The following is an 18,648-nucleotide window of genomic DNA, read 5'->3' as shown; positions in this document are numbered from 1 at the left end:
CAGGCTTCAAAGTAATATGGAATCTCACTCCCACCCGCTCACCTCAATGTCCATCCTGGAAGGATTTCCTAGAGACCAAGATTGAGAGTTTAGCCAGTCTGTTAGTGGCACTATGAGGATGCTTCCAAGTCTTCAATGTTTTCCAAAAGTGGCCGATAGGTGCATTGATCCATCCATCTATCCACCCACCCACCCAATGTTTATCAAGTACCTACAGTGTTCCAGTCACTGCATTAAGATGCTGGAGATATCGGACGATCTCCTTTGACCAAGGCCTTCATCCGAGTCTCAACACCACCACAAAAATGGGGCACGTAGGGCACTTGAGGAATACAAGATGATGACCAGCCCTTCATCTCACTTCAGAGCAAATTCCTAGGGTTCCCCACACACTCCCTTTTATGGTCTCCAAAACTAGCTTCTCTCTGGATACGGATTTTAGAAAACTATACAGTTATCTCAAGATTCATTTAGGAAGAACTGACTTCTTAAAAATATTAGGTTTTCCTATTAAGATTAAAAGATGGCTCTCTATTAATTTAGCTCTTCTTTAAGATATACTGATTTTTAATAAGTTAGATCTAGACTACCAGGTCACTATCTCATGAGTTCTTTTTTAACAAAGCATGTAAGAAACAAACAATTAATAATAATGAAATAGAAAAATACCAAAATCAGATCTTGAAAAGCACATCCTATCTCCTCCTCCAGGGGTCTCCATTCCACATCCTATTCAATTAATCAACCAAAATGTAAATAACACTTACTCAGGGCTGTCTGGATGTCCTTTTCTCCATTTTTCACTTCTGTCAAAAATCCCTTCAAAAATTTGAGACCTCTAAAACAAAAAAGAGGAAGAAATAATATTTCTTCAAAGTTCACTTATGTTGAATGGGTATGAATAAATGGCAGACATCAGCTTCTTTTTCAGTAGTATCTTGGGCATAGTAATAAACAAGTCAAGTCACATGGCAGTCCTTTCTAAGTTTCTTCCCTGTGATTTCCCTTTAGCTTGCTCTAGACGATTCTTATCTGAAATACCTACACAGTGGTTTTCAAAATGTGGTCCCAGGACCAGCAGCTTCAGCATCACCTGGGAACTTGTTAGAAATGCAAATTCTGGAGCTCCCTTCCAGACTTACCGAATCAGAAATTGGGTTTTGGGTGGAGCAATCTGTGTTTTTTAATAAGCTCTCCAGGTGATTCTGATGCCATGACAGTTTGTGATCCACTGACTTAAAGACAAAACCAATCAGCTTTACTGTCCTTTATGATTCCTATCTTATATATTCTATTAATATTAACAATGTTTATCACTATCAAGACAGAGGCAAAAAAAAGTTGATATTCTATTCTTCAGGCCTTCTAGAAAAGGCTATACATGGGTTACAGCTTTCACTCAGAAGTAGCCTCTTTTGCATAACAATTTTTTTTGGGGGGTGACGTTTCAACTAAGCTGGATTTCAACTGCTGCCCCACCCCAGTTGCCTCACCTCTTCAGCCACAGGAGGGCTTCTGTAGCTGAGTTCCTAACCTGGGCTACATTGGCCTCCACCTCGTGCAGCACTATCTTCTGGAGTGTGGTAAACTCTTCTTTGTTGGTTATATACTTCTGATTTACTTTCTGCAGGAGAAGCAGGGAAATAACCTAAGTTAAAAGTGCTAAAGCTATCAAGCAAGTCAGTTTACTGTTGAGACATAAGTTTGTCAACCAGGCCTCTAAGAAATCAAAATGAATTAAGCCTCTCTTACCTTCTTCCTTATGCTTTCCAAGTAATCTGTTTTATTTGTTTGAGGATTCTTATTAGGCTTAATCTAGAATTAAATAGTTTGAGGGTTTTAAAGTACTGTTTTTAAAGTATTTTTTCCTCTGAGAAAGGTTCTTACAGCTGGCCTATACTTTTCATCCCGAGTATAAAACTCAACAATCATTTGTTTCTGAATGAGATTTCATGCAAGTACTCCCTCCAAATATACAGTCTCCACAGAGACAAGCCAGTATATTCACCTTAATATTTCCAACTAGATCCATTTTAACAGGAGCAAACACTGTAGGGCCAAGTTTGTCTAGAAGAAAAGATTGAAAACATCTTTGAAAAAGCAATTTTTTCAAGTGGAAAATTTTTATAGTAGCAATGAATTTAACAGGCCCCCGCACCCCCCGCCAAACTTTTATTTTTTGCTTTTAAATCATTTTCTAAACATAAGCTTCAAAGGTTCCTAGCACACTGTCATTGCTTTTTTCTACTACACTGCTCTGAAGTGAGTAACTATAATAAGGGCTTAAAGGCAGGTGAGGATAACCTTAAGTTTAGAATGCGCATTGTAATCCTTAGGGCTGCACTGTCCAATACAGTAGCCAGTAGATGTGTGGCTATTGAGCTCTTGGAATGTACCTATTCCAAACTGAAATATGCCGTTAAGTATAAATATATACCAGATTTCAAAGACTTAGTACCAAAAAAAGAACGTCAAATATCTCATTAATGATTCTTTTATATTGATTCCATGTTCAGCTGATATATTGTATATACCAAGTTAGATAAAATACATTATACCAAGTTAGATAAAATACATTATTAAAATTAGTTTTATCTGTTTTGCTTTACAATTTTAATATGCTTGCCGGGCCTCCCTGGTGGCGCAGTGGTTGAGAGTCCGCCTGCCGATGCAGGGGATACGGGTTCGTGCCCCGGTCTGGGAGGATCCCATATGCCGCGGAGCGGCTGGGCCCGTGAGCCATGGCTGCTGAGCCTGCGCATCCGGAGCCTGTGCTCCGCAACGGGAGAGGCCACAACAGTGAGAGGCCCGCATACCACAAAAAAAAAAAAAAAAAAAAAAAAAAAAAAAAAAAAAGAAATGCCTCTATCTATTCAAAAAAATCAGTTGGGAGTACTCATGTTTTACTTACTCTCACTAAGTTTTGAGTGGTTTACTGGCTTAGTACAGTAAACCAGTACATTTATCAGAATATTGCATTTTACTATCTTACTCCTTTTTTTATTCCTAAACCATAGTCATTTTCTGTTTCTGTGTATGTTTGGGATATATGTAATGAGATTTATTTTTATTTATACAGAGAAATATTTACGATTTCTCTGATTTTAAGGTTCAAGACTTAAGACTTAAGACTCCTGGCATCTTCATGATAAGAGGGATAACTTGTATTATTGGCCATAACTACTGTGTAGGGTGGAATTGGAGTTACCTTGTAGCTCTCCCATCAGACTGCTATTCTATCCTGCCTCCTACCGTCATACATGCTTATCAAAGAATGTATGGTCCCAGGAATCCTACAGGAAAAAAAATCCCCTTCAACCTCTAGTCCCAGTGTGTACATAGACTCTCTTTTCTTTGGCCAACTGGACCATGTGGAAGCCACCTGCCTGCCTCCCTACCCTGTGGGCTCCACTTTGTCCTTGCTTATCCTATCCGGGAGAGTGAAGAGGAGTCGTGGAAGGAGGATGGGAACTTTGATACCCTCCACACATCTGTGGAAAGGTCCACTCTAGTACACTGACCCCTGGATACGGCCTTAGTTTTCCTCTTTGATCTGTATCAGGGCTCTTCTTCCTCTCTGGGGTTGAACTAGCAGGATGGGCAGCTTTGCTTTTTCCCTTAAAAGTAATGGGAAGCATGCATGGCCCATGATTCTTCCCCCCCCCGCCCCCCACACACACTGTATTTTATTTTTACAAGAGATAAATAAACTGACACCAAGCATTGTAAATGGACGACCACAACAAAAGCAACAATGATTGCAATTACCAAACACGAAACACACTCATACCATGTCATAATATTGACATTCATTTTAGCGGAAACTGAAAAGCTAAAATTTATATGGACATGCAAAGGACCTAGAATTGCCAAAACATCTTGAAAAAGAAGAACAAAACTGGAAGACTTACATTATCTGATTTCAAGCCTTACACAGTAATTAAGATACTGTAATACTAGGATGAGGAAAAAAAACAGACTGTTGAAACAAAAGAGAGTCCAGAAATAGACCCACACTTATACGGTCAACTGGTTTTCAAAGCGCTGCCAAGGTAATATAAAAGGGAAAAAAGATGCTTTTTCAACAAATGGTTCTTGAACAACCAGATAAAGGAAAAAAAAAAAGAAAAAAAAACAGAAGGAATCTCAACCCTTACCTCACACCACATAAAAAACTGATTCCAAGATGGATCACAGATGTAAACTTAAAATAAAAAATAAAAAGTGTAGAAGACAACACAGAAGACTATCTTCATGACCTTGGGGATAAGCAAAGATCTTTTAGGATACTGAAAGCACTAACTATAAAAGAAGAAAACATAGATAAATTGGATTTAGTGAAAATTAAAAACCCTGCTCTTCAAAAGACATTATTAAGAAAAGAAACGAACAAGTCATAGTCTGGGGGAAAATATTCATAATGAGTATGTCTACAATGAAATGTTATTCAGAACATACAAAGAACTCTTTCAATTCAATAATAAAAAGAAAATTAACCAACTTTTAAAAACAGGTTAAAGATTTGAACAGACTTCATAATGGAAGAGATAGCAATGGTCGATAACCATATGAAAAAGTGCTCAACATCATTAGTCATCAGAGAAATACAAATTAAAGTCACAAGATACCACCAAACACTCACAGAAATGGCTAAAACCAAAATACTGACACCACCAAGTGCTAGTGAGGATGTGAAGCAACCAGAATATTCATATATTGCTATTGGAAGTACACAACGGTACAGCCACTCTTTATGAAATTACATGTATAAACCCTATGAATCAGCAATTCCACCCCTAGGTATTTACTCAAAAATGAAAACATGTGCTCACAGACACAAAAACATTCAGAGCAATTTCACTTATAATAGCCCCAAACAAGAAACTACCTAAATGTTTATCAGTAGGAGAATGGGGTATAGTCACTTAATAGAATACTATTCAGCAATAAAAAGGAATGAGCTACTAATACATGTAACAACAAAGGTGAAAACATTATACTATCAAGAGTATAATGCAAGAGTACATAACATGATTCCACTTATATGAAATTTTAGAACACGCAAAACTAATCTATGGTGACAGAAATCAGTATGGTTGCCTTGGGCTGGGTGACAGGCTGTGGACTGACTGGCATAGGGAACATTCTGGGGTGATGAAAACATTCTCTGCCTTGATAGAGGTGTGGATTACATAGGTAGATGCATTTGTCAAAACTCACTGAATTATAACAGTTAAGTTCTATGCAAGATATACCTTGATTTAAAAAAGAGATACAGAGTTAAATGGATTATATAGCAAATTTCAACACATTAGCAATTCCTGGTACTATTGGCTCTATAAAAAGTAAATGTAACTTAAACTTAAAGTTATATATATAATTTTTTTTAATCTGAAAAAAGTTTTAGCTGGTAAAATGTTTTTTCATAGTACCAACAGATTTGAAGATCTGTTCCTCAACTACTTTCACTTTTGCTCTTAAGTATGATTTCTAGAAAACAGAATTCCCTTTTTTCATTACACAACTCTAAGATCAATATTAATCATAATTAGAAATGAAATGGAAGTATGTAATAATGCTTAAGGTCACACAGTTTTAACTATATGTGTCTAGTGATATGAAGAGGTAGATAAGAAGGGTCATCTCACTGTACACATAGTTCAGCATATTTCTACTACAAAATAACTGCAGTGAAACAGATTCTAGAGACTATGAATTTAAGGCAAATCGAGCAATCTTACCTAATACTGGAACCACAGCATAACATGATGCTAAGAATGCTTCTGTGGGAATGCCACTGTCTTCCAGAAGTTCAATGTCACTAAAGCTAAACAATTTGGTGATACAGAGGAGGAAAGATTGAAAACACAACATTAGCATGCTCTGCAGTTCAGAGGCAGTCATGAAAACAGCTGCCCCTCTGTAGGTCAAATCATTTAGCCTCGTCTCACAAATATGCCCCAATGACTGTTCTTCTATTATAACACAGTCTAATAAAATCATTTTCCAAAGATAATCCACCAAAGCAAGCTAAAACTTATTGACAGAGTATACTCTCACAATCCAGTTCCTTCTTATCCACTGCTTCAGGCAAGGTGAACAGTAAAGCAGATGCTTGGTATGCCACATTCTCTATTCTGTTAGGATACGCCATCCCCTGAAAGGAACACCAACATTGACTTTCCAGAAGGAAAGCTTGTATCCAACTGTCAGTGATTTTAGAGAGTACAGAATACCTGGTGTTCATGGTACTAAAGAAAGTTGGGATGACTTCTTGGCCTTCTTCCCAGTGGGCTTCTGGAGAGCTGCTTGAGGAGTGTGATTCAGACTGTGCCAAGTGGCTGTCATGATTTCCCAGGTTTTCCTCTCCATCTTCCTTTATCATTTCACTCTGGACTGTAAAGCAGGAGATACCTATTACTAACCTTTTATTTATGTATTATAAGATTAATATATATATATATTCATTGCTGAACATTTTTAACACAGGAAAGTATACAGAAAGAAAAATCAGTGAAATACTATACATATACACACAAACAAAATTGAGTTTAAATACATGTAGATTTTCATCCAGCCTGTTTTCACTGAACAGTATATCATGAATATTTTCATTATCATTCAATACTCTTCAAAACATGGTTTTAATGACCATGTAATATTGAATCATGTTTATGTGGAGGGCATTTAGGTAGTTTCTAAAATTTCAGTATTATAAATAGAGTTGAGCCTCATTATTAGTGGATTCTGTCTTTGTGGAATTGCCTACATGCTGAAGTTTATTTGTAATACTAAAATCAGCGCTCATGGCACTCTTGCAGTCATTTTGGATATGTGCAGAGTAGTGAAAAAATTTGAGTTACCTGACACGCATGTTCCCAGCTGAGGTCGAACAAGGTGACATTCTGCCTTCTTGTTTCACCTTTCACACTGTACACAAATGTGTTTATTTAGTGCCATTTTTCTTTTTGCATTCTTGTGCATTTTGTTGTTGATTTTGCTGTTTAAAAGGACCCCCAAGTGTAGTGCTGCCTAGTGTTCCTAAGCACAAGAAGGCTGTGATGTGCCTTATGGAAAAACACGTGTTATATAAGCTTATATAAGATAAGCTTCGTGGGCTTCCCTGGTGGTGCAGTGGTTGAGAGTCCACCTGCCGATGCAGGGGACGTGGGTTGGTGCCCCGGTTCGGGAGGATCTCACGTGCCGTGGAGCAGCTGGGCCCGTGAGCCATGGCTACTGGGCCTGCACATCTGGAGCCTATGCTCCACGGCAGGAGAGGCCACAGCAGTGAGATGCCCGCGTACCACATAAAAAAAAAAAAAAAAAGATAAGCTTCGTTCAGGCATGAGTTATAGTGCTGTTGGCCGTGGGTTCAATGTTAATGAGTCAACAGTATATGTAAACAAGGTATCTTTTGTTTCCTTTAGGAGGAGGGACTCTTTTCTTTTTAATTTTTATTGGAGTATAGTTCATTTACAATGTCGTGTTAGTTTCAGGTGTACAGCAAAATGAATCAGTTATACATATACATATATCCACTCTTTTTTAGATTCTTTTCCCATATAGGCCATTACAGAGTATTGAGTAGAGTCCCCTGTGCTATACAGTAGTTCCTTATTAGTTACCTATTTTATATATAGTAGTGTGTATATGTCAATCCCAATCTTCCAATTTATCCATCTCCCCAACAAGGTGTCTTTAAACAGAAACACACAAAACAACAATATGTACTGATCAGTTGATGAAAATGTGAAAAGAGGCTTGCAGGAACCTAACCATGTATTTCCCCTAGGAGCAACGGTTCAGTATTTGCTAATTCAGTGTTTGCAGTGACTTTATAGAACAAAACTACCATGAGTAATGAGCATTAACTGTAATGTCATAAAGGACATCCCTGTCCATATATATTTGTCTTTAAATCTGACTATTCCCTGAGGACAAATTCCTAGAAAAAAATTATTGGGTCAAATAAATAATAGGACTGTTTTAACAGAAATTCTCCTGTCTATTATTTACTCAAGGGATAAGACTTCAGTGATGTATGGATTGCTTGCTGCAGGTTAACAGTTATGAAAATGCATCTTTTCTTCCCCCCACTCACCAGAGGAGATGAGGAGGAAACTTTTTAAAAAAATTTTATTTTCAAACTATTTAATACACACTTATAACACAATTAAAAACTCTAAGATGGTTGTCATGGACTGATCTGAAGTTGGTTTTAGTAGTTAGAGCCAATGAAATTAGTAAATCGAAAAGGGCAGCACTTTCAACTACAGGTTATTACCTAAAACTCGGGAATTTGGCTTGATGAACACAGAGACGGCCAGGCGAAAATCTGATGGTGGTTAGTGAATTCGGACATCCTCAGGCCTCACCAGAAACCAGGAGGATGGAAAACTGAACTGCCATAACTCTGCAGACTCTTAAGTCTCACATCATAGTCTATGTTCAACGGACTCTGAAATTCTGAGCAGAAGGCCCTAATACTCATACTCTCTAAAAAGTCAGCACAGACAGCTACAGCTCACTGAAGCCCATGGACATCACAGCTAAGAACAGTAAGTGGGAAACTCCTCTTCATTCTGCCTTTTCAATAGGGGGGTCAGGTGGGACGGCAGAACGTTTTCAAGTGAACTCTGTTATCTTATGAACATCTGCCTCGGGAGCTACCTAGCATGCTGTCTTGAGGTCAATCCTTATCAAGTGTCGCATCATGGATAATGAATCAAAGCCCCATGATCCTTTTATTCAATGGTTTGCCTCACATCTTTTTTGTTTTTACCTGTTATATGATCATCTGTATTTTCTTCACTTGATATGCTGCGATCTGTCTCTGCAGGTTTCAAACATAAGGAGCTCTTGTTTTGCATTAGGATTTCTTCATCATCATTTATTTCCATATTTAAAGATCCATTCTCACAACTGTTTAACTCTGTTTGCCTAAAATTTTTTTAAAAGGAAAAAAGCCAAAAAGTCCAATTATTTGGTCATAAATAGACTGCACAGATAGATCCTATTCTGAGGGATGGGGAAGGGTCCACAACCACAATTACCAACTCCTTCTAACACTGATTAAAAAACAGAATTGTTAAATCAAGCCAAATCTCTCACCCCACCCTCCTGCCTCCAAGGCAGGTATCCTCCTCTGCTGGGAGCAGGCCTGTCTCCAGGCTGAAGTTCAGAGACCAAAGAGCCATTCATGGCTCTTCATGCACCCTCAGCTGACTCAAACTTCCTGCACCCCACCAGCAACAGGAAATATTCATTGATAGCACTTGGGTTTTCAATCAGCTTTTCTACAGGTACCACATTCAACAGCTTTTCTCACTTTCCTCAGCTTCTCCCTGGAAGGTTTTTTCTCTCTCCTCACCTCTCAAATCACTGGCCACTTGCATTTGTTTGCCTAGCAGTTAACTGTCTAGAAGCCACAAGCTGTGGTCAAGGAAGATAAAGAAAACCCAGGAGGACACAATACATCCTGAGTATCTGTTGCTCTTTAGGGTAACATAAAAGGCTATTTAGCATGCAAGTGAAATAACTGATTCTGTTAAAGGGACAATCATAACATCTTATTATAAATAACTAGACTCAGCCAAATTAGAACAAAACCATTTTCTTCTAATGAGAATAAAGGGAAAAGGTCCAAGCTACATGTTGACTCCAGGAAAAGCATTTGTTTTTCTAAAAAAATATCGTATTTCAACTTGGCAATTAAAAATATAAGAGTATATTGATGAAATACCTCAAAAGAAAAAAAAATCTACAAAGGTGTTACTAGTAGAAATATTTAGATCAGGAGAAAATTATTAACCAAATTGGGGAACAATCTTTGTACTAAAGAAACAAACAACTGTATATAGAGATGAAAATATTAAATAATAACTTGAAAGGACAAATACATGGACAATGTCAAAATATAGGAATGCTTATATGAAATAATAACTGAATAAAGACCCTAAATAATAGGAACACAACTGTGTAAACGTGTACTTTCTTTCAGTAGTTCAGATTTTGATATTATGTTCTTTTTCCAACCTGTAAAGCTACCTAAGATTTTTATTTATTTATTTATTTATTTATTTATTTATTTTTTATTTTTTTTTTTGCGGTAGGCGGGCCTCTCACTGTTGTGGCCTCTCCCCTTGCGGAGCACAGGCTCCGGAGCACAGGCTCAGCGGCCATGGCTCACGGGCCCAGCCGCTCCGCGGCACGCGGGATCCTCCCAGACCGGGGCACGAACCCGTGTCCCCTGCATCGGCAGGCGGACTCTCAACCACTGCGCCACCAGGGAAGCCCAAAGATTTTTATTTTTAAACGAAACAAAATAGCACTGTCTTTTCTGATAAAACCACACTTAAATCAATGCTCGGCTCCTTCACAAGAGAGGAGGTTCCAATACTCAGTACAACAGAGAAACGAAAAGTTATTAGATGTGGTGGGTGAGATCCATATCCTGGGGAAATGCAAACATCTTCCCTAGTAGTCAGTGCTGAATGAAAGATCTGCAGTGCTTCAGGTTCTCCTCTGGTATCATCTCAAATCATGAGAAAAACCACCACATGATTTCTTTTTTTTTTTTTAATTTATTTATTATTTTTGGCTGTGTTGGGTCATTGTTGCTGCACATGGGCTTTCTCTAGTTGTGGCGAGCAGGGGCTACTCTTTGTAGCTGTGCATGGGCTTCTCAATGTGGTGGCTTCTCTTGTTGCGGAGCACGGGCTCTAGAGCACGTGGGCTTCAGTAGATGTGGTGCGTGGGCTCTAGAGCGCAGGCTCAGTAGTTGTGGCACACGGGCTTAGTTGCTCCGCGGCATGTGGGACCTTCCCGGACTAGGGCTCGAACCCGTGTCCCCTGTATTGGCGGGCGGATTCTTAACCACTGTGCCACCAGGGAAGCCCACCACATAATTTCTTAAAAAAAAAAAACAAGGAATACCAATATCCTTATTTTTATGTTTTTAGAAAGAAGAAAAAACAAAAAATGTTACTGTACCTTTCCAATGAATTATGAATTGGTACAATAGGATGTTTCATCTTTAAAAGAAGCAAAGAAAAGAAAATTCACATGTTAAACTCCCAACAGAATATATTTAGAGTTTTATCACATATGAAAGTGGTAAATATGATCATAACACACACTGCCCCACTCAAGAGGAATAACTTTAGGTCTTCCCAAAAGAAAGGAGTCATTGATCCCAACCAGTCTTTAATAGTTATTCAAATAAGGGTACCCAAATTTCTAAGAAAAAGGAAGATGGTCTTTTGAAGGGCCTAATTACCATATTTATACCCTTGGTGGTTAGCTTTCTTGTAATTACTATTACACTCATTAAATATTATTAAATACCAAACTATGATACAGCATTGTATCAAACACTGGAAGCATAAAGGTAAACAGTATGGGGTTCTTGCCCTTAAGGTAATTTCAATATAGAATAAGGCTAAAATAGGGGTATGCGTAGAGGAGGAACTCTTAGCCCAACTAAGGGATTCAGGGAAAGAGAGATTAAATTCTGAAGGATGAATAAGAGCTAACCAGGGAAAGACAGGTGAGAAGGGCATTCTTGGTACTGGGAAATGGTCCAAAGAAGTGGGGGAGCTACAATCAGTTAATAAGTTCAAGCCAGGTTATGAAAAAGAAAGAGGTTGGTGATGTGGGAAGGGGCTAAGACGTTTTGACTTTAACCTGTAGGCAATGAGGGAGCCACTAAAAGGTTTAGGTAAAGTGGCCCAATTTACACTGCATGAACAGAAACACTGTAGGCTGCCTGGAAGAGTCGAGCTGAAGGCAACTGTTTAGAAGGCTATCACCAATCTCAGCAAGACTCCCTGGACAAGGAGGCTGGAGACAAGAAACTAGCTACATCAGAGAGAGACATGTTCAGGTGGTAAAACTGCCAACACTAACTGACTGGATACAAGGGACTAAGGGCATATATAATAGTGGACATAAAGGAAAGTCCACTACAAAAATGTCTTTATCAGTTGCCAAAGGGTGATGGAGAACTTAGCTCAGTATATCACTTTCTTAACTTTTCATCATGCCCTACTGCAGCCAAGCTGACCTGGTCTGTTACCTTGTTGGACTTGAGCATGGCCAGCTGAGGTGATCCTGGGGGAGTGCGATAGAGCAGCTCAGAAGTGAAGGCTGCGTTTGCGATCTGCATGCATTCCTCCAAAGTCTTCAGAAAAGTATTGCAGGTTGATTTCAGCAGAGTTCCCACATCAATTCCCTCCTACAAAACAACCAGAGTGAAGACTCCTTTACCTTGCCAAAAAGGAAAAAGCCCAGTTGTGGAATGTCCTTAGAGGTTTTATCCCTCTAATAACGGGTAATAACAATAATCATGTACCCGTCTATTTTGCTGGACAAATATGTGTATCAGTTATAAAAGAAAAAGCCTGAGCAAGTCCAACTTATCTATTAATCATACTCAAGCCTTACCCTCAATCTGCCCTTCATGCTCACCCACCACTCCAACTGAAGGCAACGACTTCTCTCAACTCAACAACACTATATGACAGCAGTATGTCAGGTGCTAGGCGCTGAGCCCTTGTGGAGTTTGCAGTCTATAAGGGATGGCAGACACCAAACAGAATCACATGGACTGAAGACCAGTGGGATCAATGGAAAAATGTCTCCCACTGTCTGAGTAAAAATGAAGTTCTGGAATAGAAGCATTAGAAACCACAAATCACACACTGTTTGCTTTCAGAATGAGTTTTTGGCTTTCAGTACAGATGAGTCTAAGAGGTTTCAGCAACTGGAATTATTCTGAATATCTAATCATTTTTTCCTCCAAGTTATTTCACTTGCTCAGGTTGTTTTTCCCTTGGATATTGATATTAATAAGTTGTTCAGGAAACTGAGGCTACCCCCTGACTAGAGAGTTTGGTAACCACATCTTAGTGGTATTAAAGTCCCAGATTGGGCCCAAGATGGAGTCACTCATGCTAAGTCTCACATCAGCAAACTAAAAACTTATCCAAGTTTCTATGCTGGGCTCTCCCAGAAAAGGCAGGCCTAGGTCAACCAATAAATGCTTGCCTGCTCAGCACAAGTCAGTGTACTGACCTGGCTCCAAGACTTCCCTTTGCTCCATATAAGAAAAGTAACCCTGCTCTAACCATTCAGCAAATGCCCAGTATAACTTCCTTGTTCCTGCTCACTTTGGTCTATAAAGATCTCTAGCCTGGTACAGCTCTTCACAGCTCCTTTCTATCTGCTAGACTGGATGCTGCTCGATTTATGAATTGCTGAATAAAGCTAATAAGATCTTTAAATTTTACTCAGGTGAATTTTGTTCTTTAACCATAGCCTCTATATTTTCCTCAATTTTGTATTTCTAACAAGCTAGATGTTACTGGTCGTGAACCACTATTTTTCAGACACCAATTACAATGTGTGGTTTTTTTCCACACCACCAAGAAATTCCTGGACACCAGCTGGGTGTCTTACAATTCTGACACAATTTACCTGGAAACAGTGTCAGATCTCACAGGTTAAGCGCTCAGTCCTACAAGATTGCTCCCCACCCCCACTTCAGACACCAATGGCAAGTTCAGGGTGTCACTTGTGCTACTCACTGACCCACTCTAGACTGAAGATTCCAACAACCCCCTCCTTGTGTTTAATTACTTTGCCAGAGCAGCTCGCAGAACTAAAAGAAACATTTAACTTATTAGACTGCCAGTATATTATAAAAGGATATAACTCAGGAACAGCCAGATGGAAGAGATACATAGGGCAAGGCATGTGGGAAGAGGCTTGGCGCTTCCATGCTCCCCGAGTATGCCACTCTCCCCAGTCAACACATATTCACCCACTCGGGAGCTCTCCAAACCCCATGCTGTGGGTTATGGAAGCTTCGTTAAATGGGCACGATTGATTAAATCATTGGCCAAGGGTGACTGAAGTCAACCTTCAGTCCCTCTCCCCTCCCAGGAGGTAAGGGGGTAGGAATGAAAGTTCCAACCCTCTAATCACTTGCTTGGGTCTACAGTCAACCAGAGCCTCCATCCTTAGTATTTTCCAATAGTTGCCTCATTAACATAACAAAAGACACTTTTTATCACCTGGAAATTCCAAGGGTTTTTTTTTGGAGCTCTGTGCCAAAAACTAGACAAAGACCAACCATATATTTCTGATTATAAATCACAAGATCATAACCACAGTTTCATTAGCAAGTTCCCAAGACACTTACTATAAACACTTCCTAGAATTAAACATTGCTGTGTTCACTTTTTCCCTTCCTACTAGACCAGGGCTTCTCTACCTTGGCATCACTGGCATTTGGGGCTGGCTTATTGGAGCAGGGGATATAGGGGGAGTGGCTCTCCTATCCATTGCAGATATTAAGCAGCATCCGGCCTCTACCCCTTAGATGCCAACAGCACTCCCCCAGTAGTGACAACCAAAAATGTCTCAGACATTGCCCAATGTCTCCTGAGGAGCAAAACTGCTCTGGGTTGAGAATCAATGCTCTAGGCTCTAACATCCCAAAAGCAGGACTGAAGTGTTTTGGTACCCCTCGCATCTCCCTCCCCCAGCACAGTATCTTGTACACAATAGGCAGTTGCTGAATGAGTAAGAGAGACCCCCCCCAAAAGTGAATGAAAGTGAGTTAAACCACCTTTATTAGAAAAACTTAGAGCACATATATGACTAGTAGCATAGTGATACACTACCTAAGAAAAGTAATTGAAAACCATTAATTATAATCTGCAGATTCTTCATTTTGTGGGCACTGTTTTTCAGACAACTTCTCTGAGAGCAGAGCAGAGACCCCTCTCCGGTTAATGTGACCCATTCAGTACATAGCTTAACACCAGATAGATCTTTTAATATACCTTTTAGAATGAGTAAATAACAATTTCATTAATAAATGATAAAAATTGCAATCCTTGCTGATGATGGAGAGAAATAAAGCTGTGTCTCTATCTTTGAAAGCACTAGTCTCTACTCAAGCAGAACATCTATTACGGTGAAATAAAATCCTGTTACAGTCGCATCAGAGGTGACAGATACATATTACTGACAGACATGATGCTGTCACCTTAGGAGCCACATGCATAGTATAGAAATGGCTCTGCTAGACAGCTAAGGCTATATTTTAGAAAGTTATGCGAACTGGGGAGACACATATTTTAGTACATCAGTACTAAAGTTAAAAGTTCCAAAATTATCAATTAATTAATCCTGAATTCATCCCAGGAAGGAAAACTATATGCTTCCATATGCTGAAATGCACACACTTCTTCTCTTTGTTGAAGTCGGTCACTTTTTTCCTCTGAAAAACAGTAAATTCCAAGGTAGGGATTATGTGAGAATAAGCAGCGCCTGTAAGCAACATCTGGTGCCACTTGTCATGTGGCTAAGAAGAATGGTATTTTACCTCAGAATTGGACACACCAGTTGCGGTCACTTCTTTTGTTTTATCTACTTGTTGAACAAGAAGATCACAGTAGAGTCTTAGTTCTGACATTTTGGTTTTCAAGTTTTCAGTGTTTTCAGCAAACTCTAAATAACAAAATGATGAAAACGTAATTTAATTCCTAGAATAAATAACTGATATACTAGTTACCATACTATACAGATAAGTGAAATATAATCTATGCCTAAAGTCAGATGTTTATAGTATGGGTTACAGATATGACATAATTGAAGTTATGGGAGCAAGAAAAAGAGAAAAAGGAGATTTCTAGTCTTCTGAAGTAATCTACATTATTTCTTGAGCCAACATATTTAACGATCACCAGTACAGGAAGAAGGAGACAGTATACCTCTGATCCACTTGTGTCAGAACTGGGAACAGTCAAGGGTTCAGGGTTTTGGTCTGCCACAGTTTTCCTATCTGTAAAATGGGGTCACAGCTATCTATCCAGTGCTCAAAACTGGGAAACAGTGTTCTGTAACATGCAATTACCACTAATAAGACAGCTTGTGAATTCAGAGGACTGGTCCAGCACGCTGCCTGGCAAGGCGAACGGCACCCTCTGCACACCTGCTGCTCCTTCATTAGCACGGCACTCCAGCCATCCTGGCGCTGAGGGCTCGGCTACAATCATAACTGCCTCTGCTTTCCTATCCGTGAAAAAGCTGCACATTACCACCTGATCTGAGTCAGAGCTGACAGTGTCTAGAATTTGCTCTCGACTTAGCATTGAAAAACAACCAACAAATAGGTCATTTTACTGTGTCTACTTGAAGAGTTAAGCACATCTGCCATGTGTGTCATGAGAAAGGTCCCCTGAAACACTTGTTCCCAGAGGCCCCTCTCTCCCACCAATCTTTTCAGCTGTACATTCGAGGCTGGGGGGCTGGGAAGGCAGAGCTCAGGCAGTAAGCCCTGGCGCTCATGACCCAGGCAAAATAGAAAGTTATGCCATGGTTCTCAGGAGACCTAATGATGTTGAGTTAATGAGCATTAAGCAGCAGCAACCTGACAATTAAGTATCCATCTACCCCAGGAACAGGGAGGGGAAAACGGGGTGTTACTGCAGGAAATACCAGATCCAAGGCTTCTCTGGCTCAGCTACTCTTTACCAAAAGTCAACTTTGTGCCAGATGAGGTACTTCATGGTAATCCTTCTAAGATAGGTAATTACCTCTCTTCAAAATATAAGGAAACTGAAGATTAGAGAGGTTAAGTGATCTATGTCAAGGTCACAAAGCCATGATTTGAACCCAGTTGTATCTGGCTCCAAAACCTGCATTCTTTCTACTATGACATGCTAAGAAAGAAGAGTCAGACTGTTTAAGGTCCACTGAGATATACAGCACTTGCATGATATAAAAAGCTGGCTATGGGGGCTTCCCTGGTGGCGCAGTGGTTGAGAATCTGCCTGCCAATGCAGGGGACACGGGTTCGAGCTCTGGTCTGGGAAGATCCCATATGCCGCGGAGCAACTAGGCCCGTGAGCCACAACTACTGAGCCTGCGCGTCTGGAGCCTGTGCTCTGCCACAAGAGAGGCCACGAGAGCGAGAGGCCCGCGCACCGCGATGAAGAGTGGCCCCCGTTTGCCGCAACTAGAGAAAGCCCTCGCACAGAAACGAAGACCCAACACAGCCAAAAATAAATAAATAAAATACTGAATACATAACTACTTAAAAAAAAAAAAAAAGCTGGCTATGGCTACGTGGTCAGAAGCAAGATAACAAATATGGGAACCCAGAGATGCCACTAGGTGATTCCCAGGGTTCCCAGTCCAGAGGACAATCAGTACTTGCCTTTTTCTTTCTGGGTCCTACTGTCTGTCAGGCAGGCCTTGGCTGACCCCAAGGCTACCAGCCACCGTTGTCTCTCAGCCACACTTCTGGCCTTCAGGTAGAAATATTGTTCCCCAGGGATTATCAGGTCCATGCGTGTGTTATCTATAGAATGAACTGGGAGCAAGGCACAGGGAGGTCAGAAACCCAGAAAAGCCCTGTCTGGGTAGCCTCCACTCCACCCAAATTCTTGAGCTTAACTGGCGCACCAGTCACTGAGAGCTTCTTCCAAGAGAGGATGTCAGCCCTTACGACTTCTCCTGGATTATTTATCTCTTCCTAGAGGTCTCTGCTAATGGAGAGGGAAAACTCTGCAATTGGCTCCAAGGTCTCACCAGGACTTTGGCCTAAAAAAGAAATCACCTAAATCTCCTTAGGATCGTTTATAAGAGGAGAGAGGAAAAATCTCTCTTCTGGTGTGTGTGTGTAAAGTATGCTGCTCTGCGGCCAAAAAGGCTTGATGCAAACAAGTAAGGATGTGCTCTTTATCTCCTTGGGTTATTGAAAAGCAATCAAGAACACAGTATTTTTCCTTTCTACTTTCCTTCACTAGTCTTATCAAAAATGTGAGAATTCCCTTAGAACAGTTTAGGAGAAGAAACAAGCAAGCCACACTCTCCTTCACCTCCCCAAGCCCCATGCCCCAAATTCCCTTCTAGTCAGTTTCTGAGCCACATCCTCTCAGTATGTCTCAAGATTCTCAAAACCAAGAAGAAAAGGCTATTTGTAGGTCTGTTAGGTGTTTGTTTGTTTAGTTTTGAGCATGGTGGTGGTGGTGAGAAGGTGTGTATGTGTCGTGATTTAAACACAGAAGTGTTTGATGTTGCAATAAAAAGACAAATAAGCTTAGCAAACTGCCACAAGCCCGAGGTGAGCAGGTGACCAAGGAATGAGTACTACATGTGTGGTTAATAAGCACACTGCTCTCATTTATTCTGACTACCTCTAAACCAACCTCCTTGTAAAAACTCGCTGCAGCTTTAGGTCTTACGTGTAAGACTTTTTCTGGGGGACATAACATTATATATCTTTATACTATGGGAGCAGCAGAGAAAGGCACACAGAAGCCAGTGTTTTTTTAATTTTGGGGGAGAAACAGAAAGAAAAACAAAACCTGCAAGTGTCTTGGCTTCTCACCTTGAATTTCACACACCGCCATCTGGATGCTCCCTTTGCAACCTTTCCAAGCATCTTCAGGAGAATCATAATAAGATAATATTCCCCCACAGAGAAGGAACCACCGAGGCTGCCAACCTGAAAACAGAAGCAAGAGCATGGTCTCAATTACTGCTTCCCAGGACATAGGAATAGGACCTAACAAAGGATGCTGGATTCTATCTAGCTCCAAGGAACTTACATTCTGGGGGAAAATTCTAAGA

At 40.1% G+C, this 18,648-nt stretch overlaps 1 protein-coding gene across 2 annotated transcripts in view; it reads right to left on the bottom strand.

Annotated features, from left to right (window-relative positions):
- Window positions 1–18,648, bottom strand: part of PLEKHA8 (pleckstrin homology domain containing A8) — a gene marked incomplete at both ends in the record, with an annotated part of 57,550 nt that overhangs the window by 13,635 nt on the left and 25,267 nt on the right. The window contains 11 exons of one of the 2 annotated variants that reach the window (XM_079711423.1): window positions 768–838; window positions 1,494–1,624; window positions 2,009–2,067; window positions 5,742–5,827; window positions 6,237–6,396; window positions 8,783–8,940; window positions 10,993–11,033; window positions 12,065–12,235; window positions 15,395–15,519; window positions 17,231–17,386; window positions 18,407–18,523. In XM_079711423.1, coding sequence (XP_079567549.1) covers window positions 768–838; window positions 1,494–1,624; window positions 2,009–2,067; window positions 5,742–5,827; window positions 6,237–6,396; window positions 8,783–8,940; window positions 10,993–11,033; window positions 12,065–12,235; window positions 15,395–15,519; window positions 17,231–17,386; window positions 18,407–18,523 — 1,275 coding nt within the window. The remainder of the gene's footprint in view (window positions 1–767; window positions 839–1,493; window positions 1,625–2,008; window positions 2,068–5,741; window positions 5,828–6,236; window positions 6,397–8,782; window positions 8,941–10,992; window positions 11,034–12,064; window positions 12,236–15,394; window positions 15,520–17,230; window positions 17,387–18,406; window positions 18,524–18,648) is intronic. The other variant, XM_079711424.1, reaches the window with a different exon arrangement.

The sequence above is a fragment of the Hyperoodon ampullatus genome, assembly GCF_949752795.1.
Source record: "Hyperoodon ampullatus genome assembly, chromosome: 9".
Lineage (NCBI taxonomy): Eukaryota > Metazoa > Chordata > Mammalia > Artiodactyla > Ziphiidae > Hyperoodon > Hyperoodon ampullatus.
The sequence above is the reverse complement of the archived record's forward strand: the minus strand, read 5'-3'. Positions and strand labels throughout refer to the sequence as shown.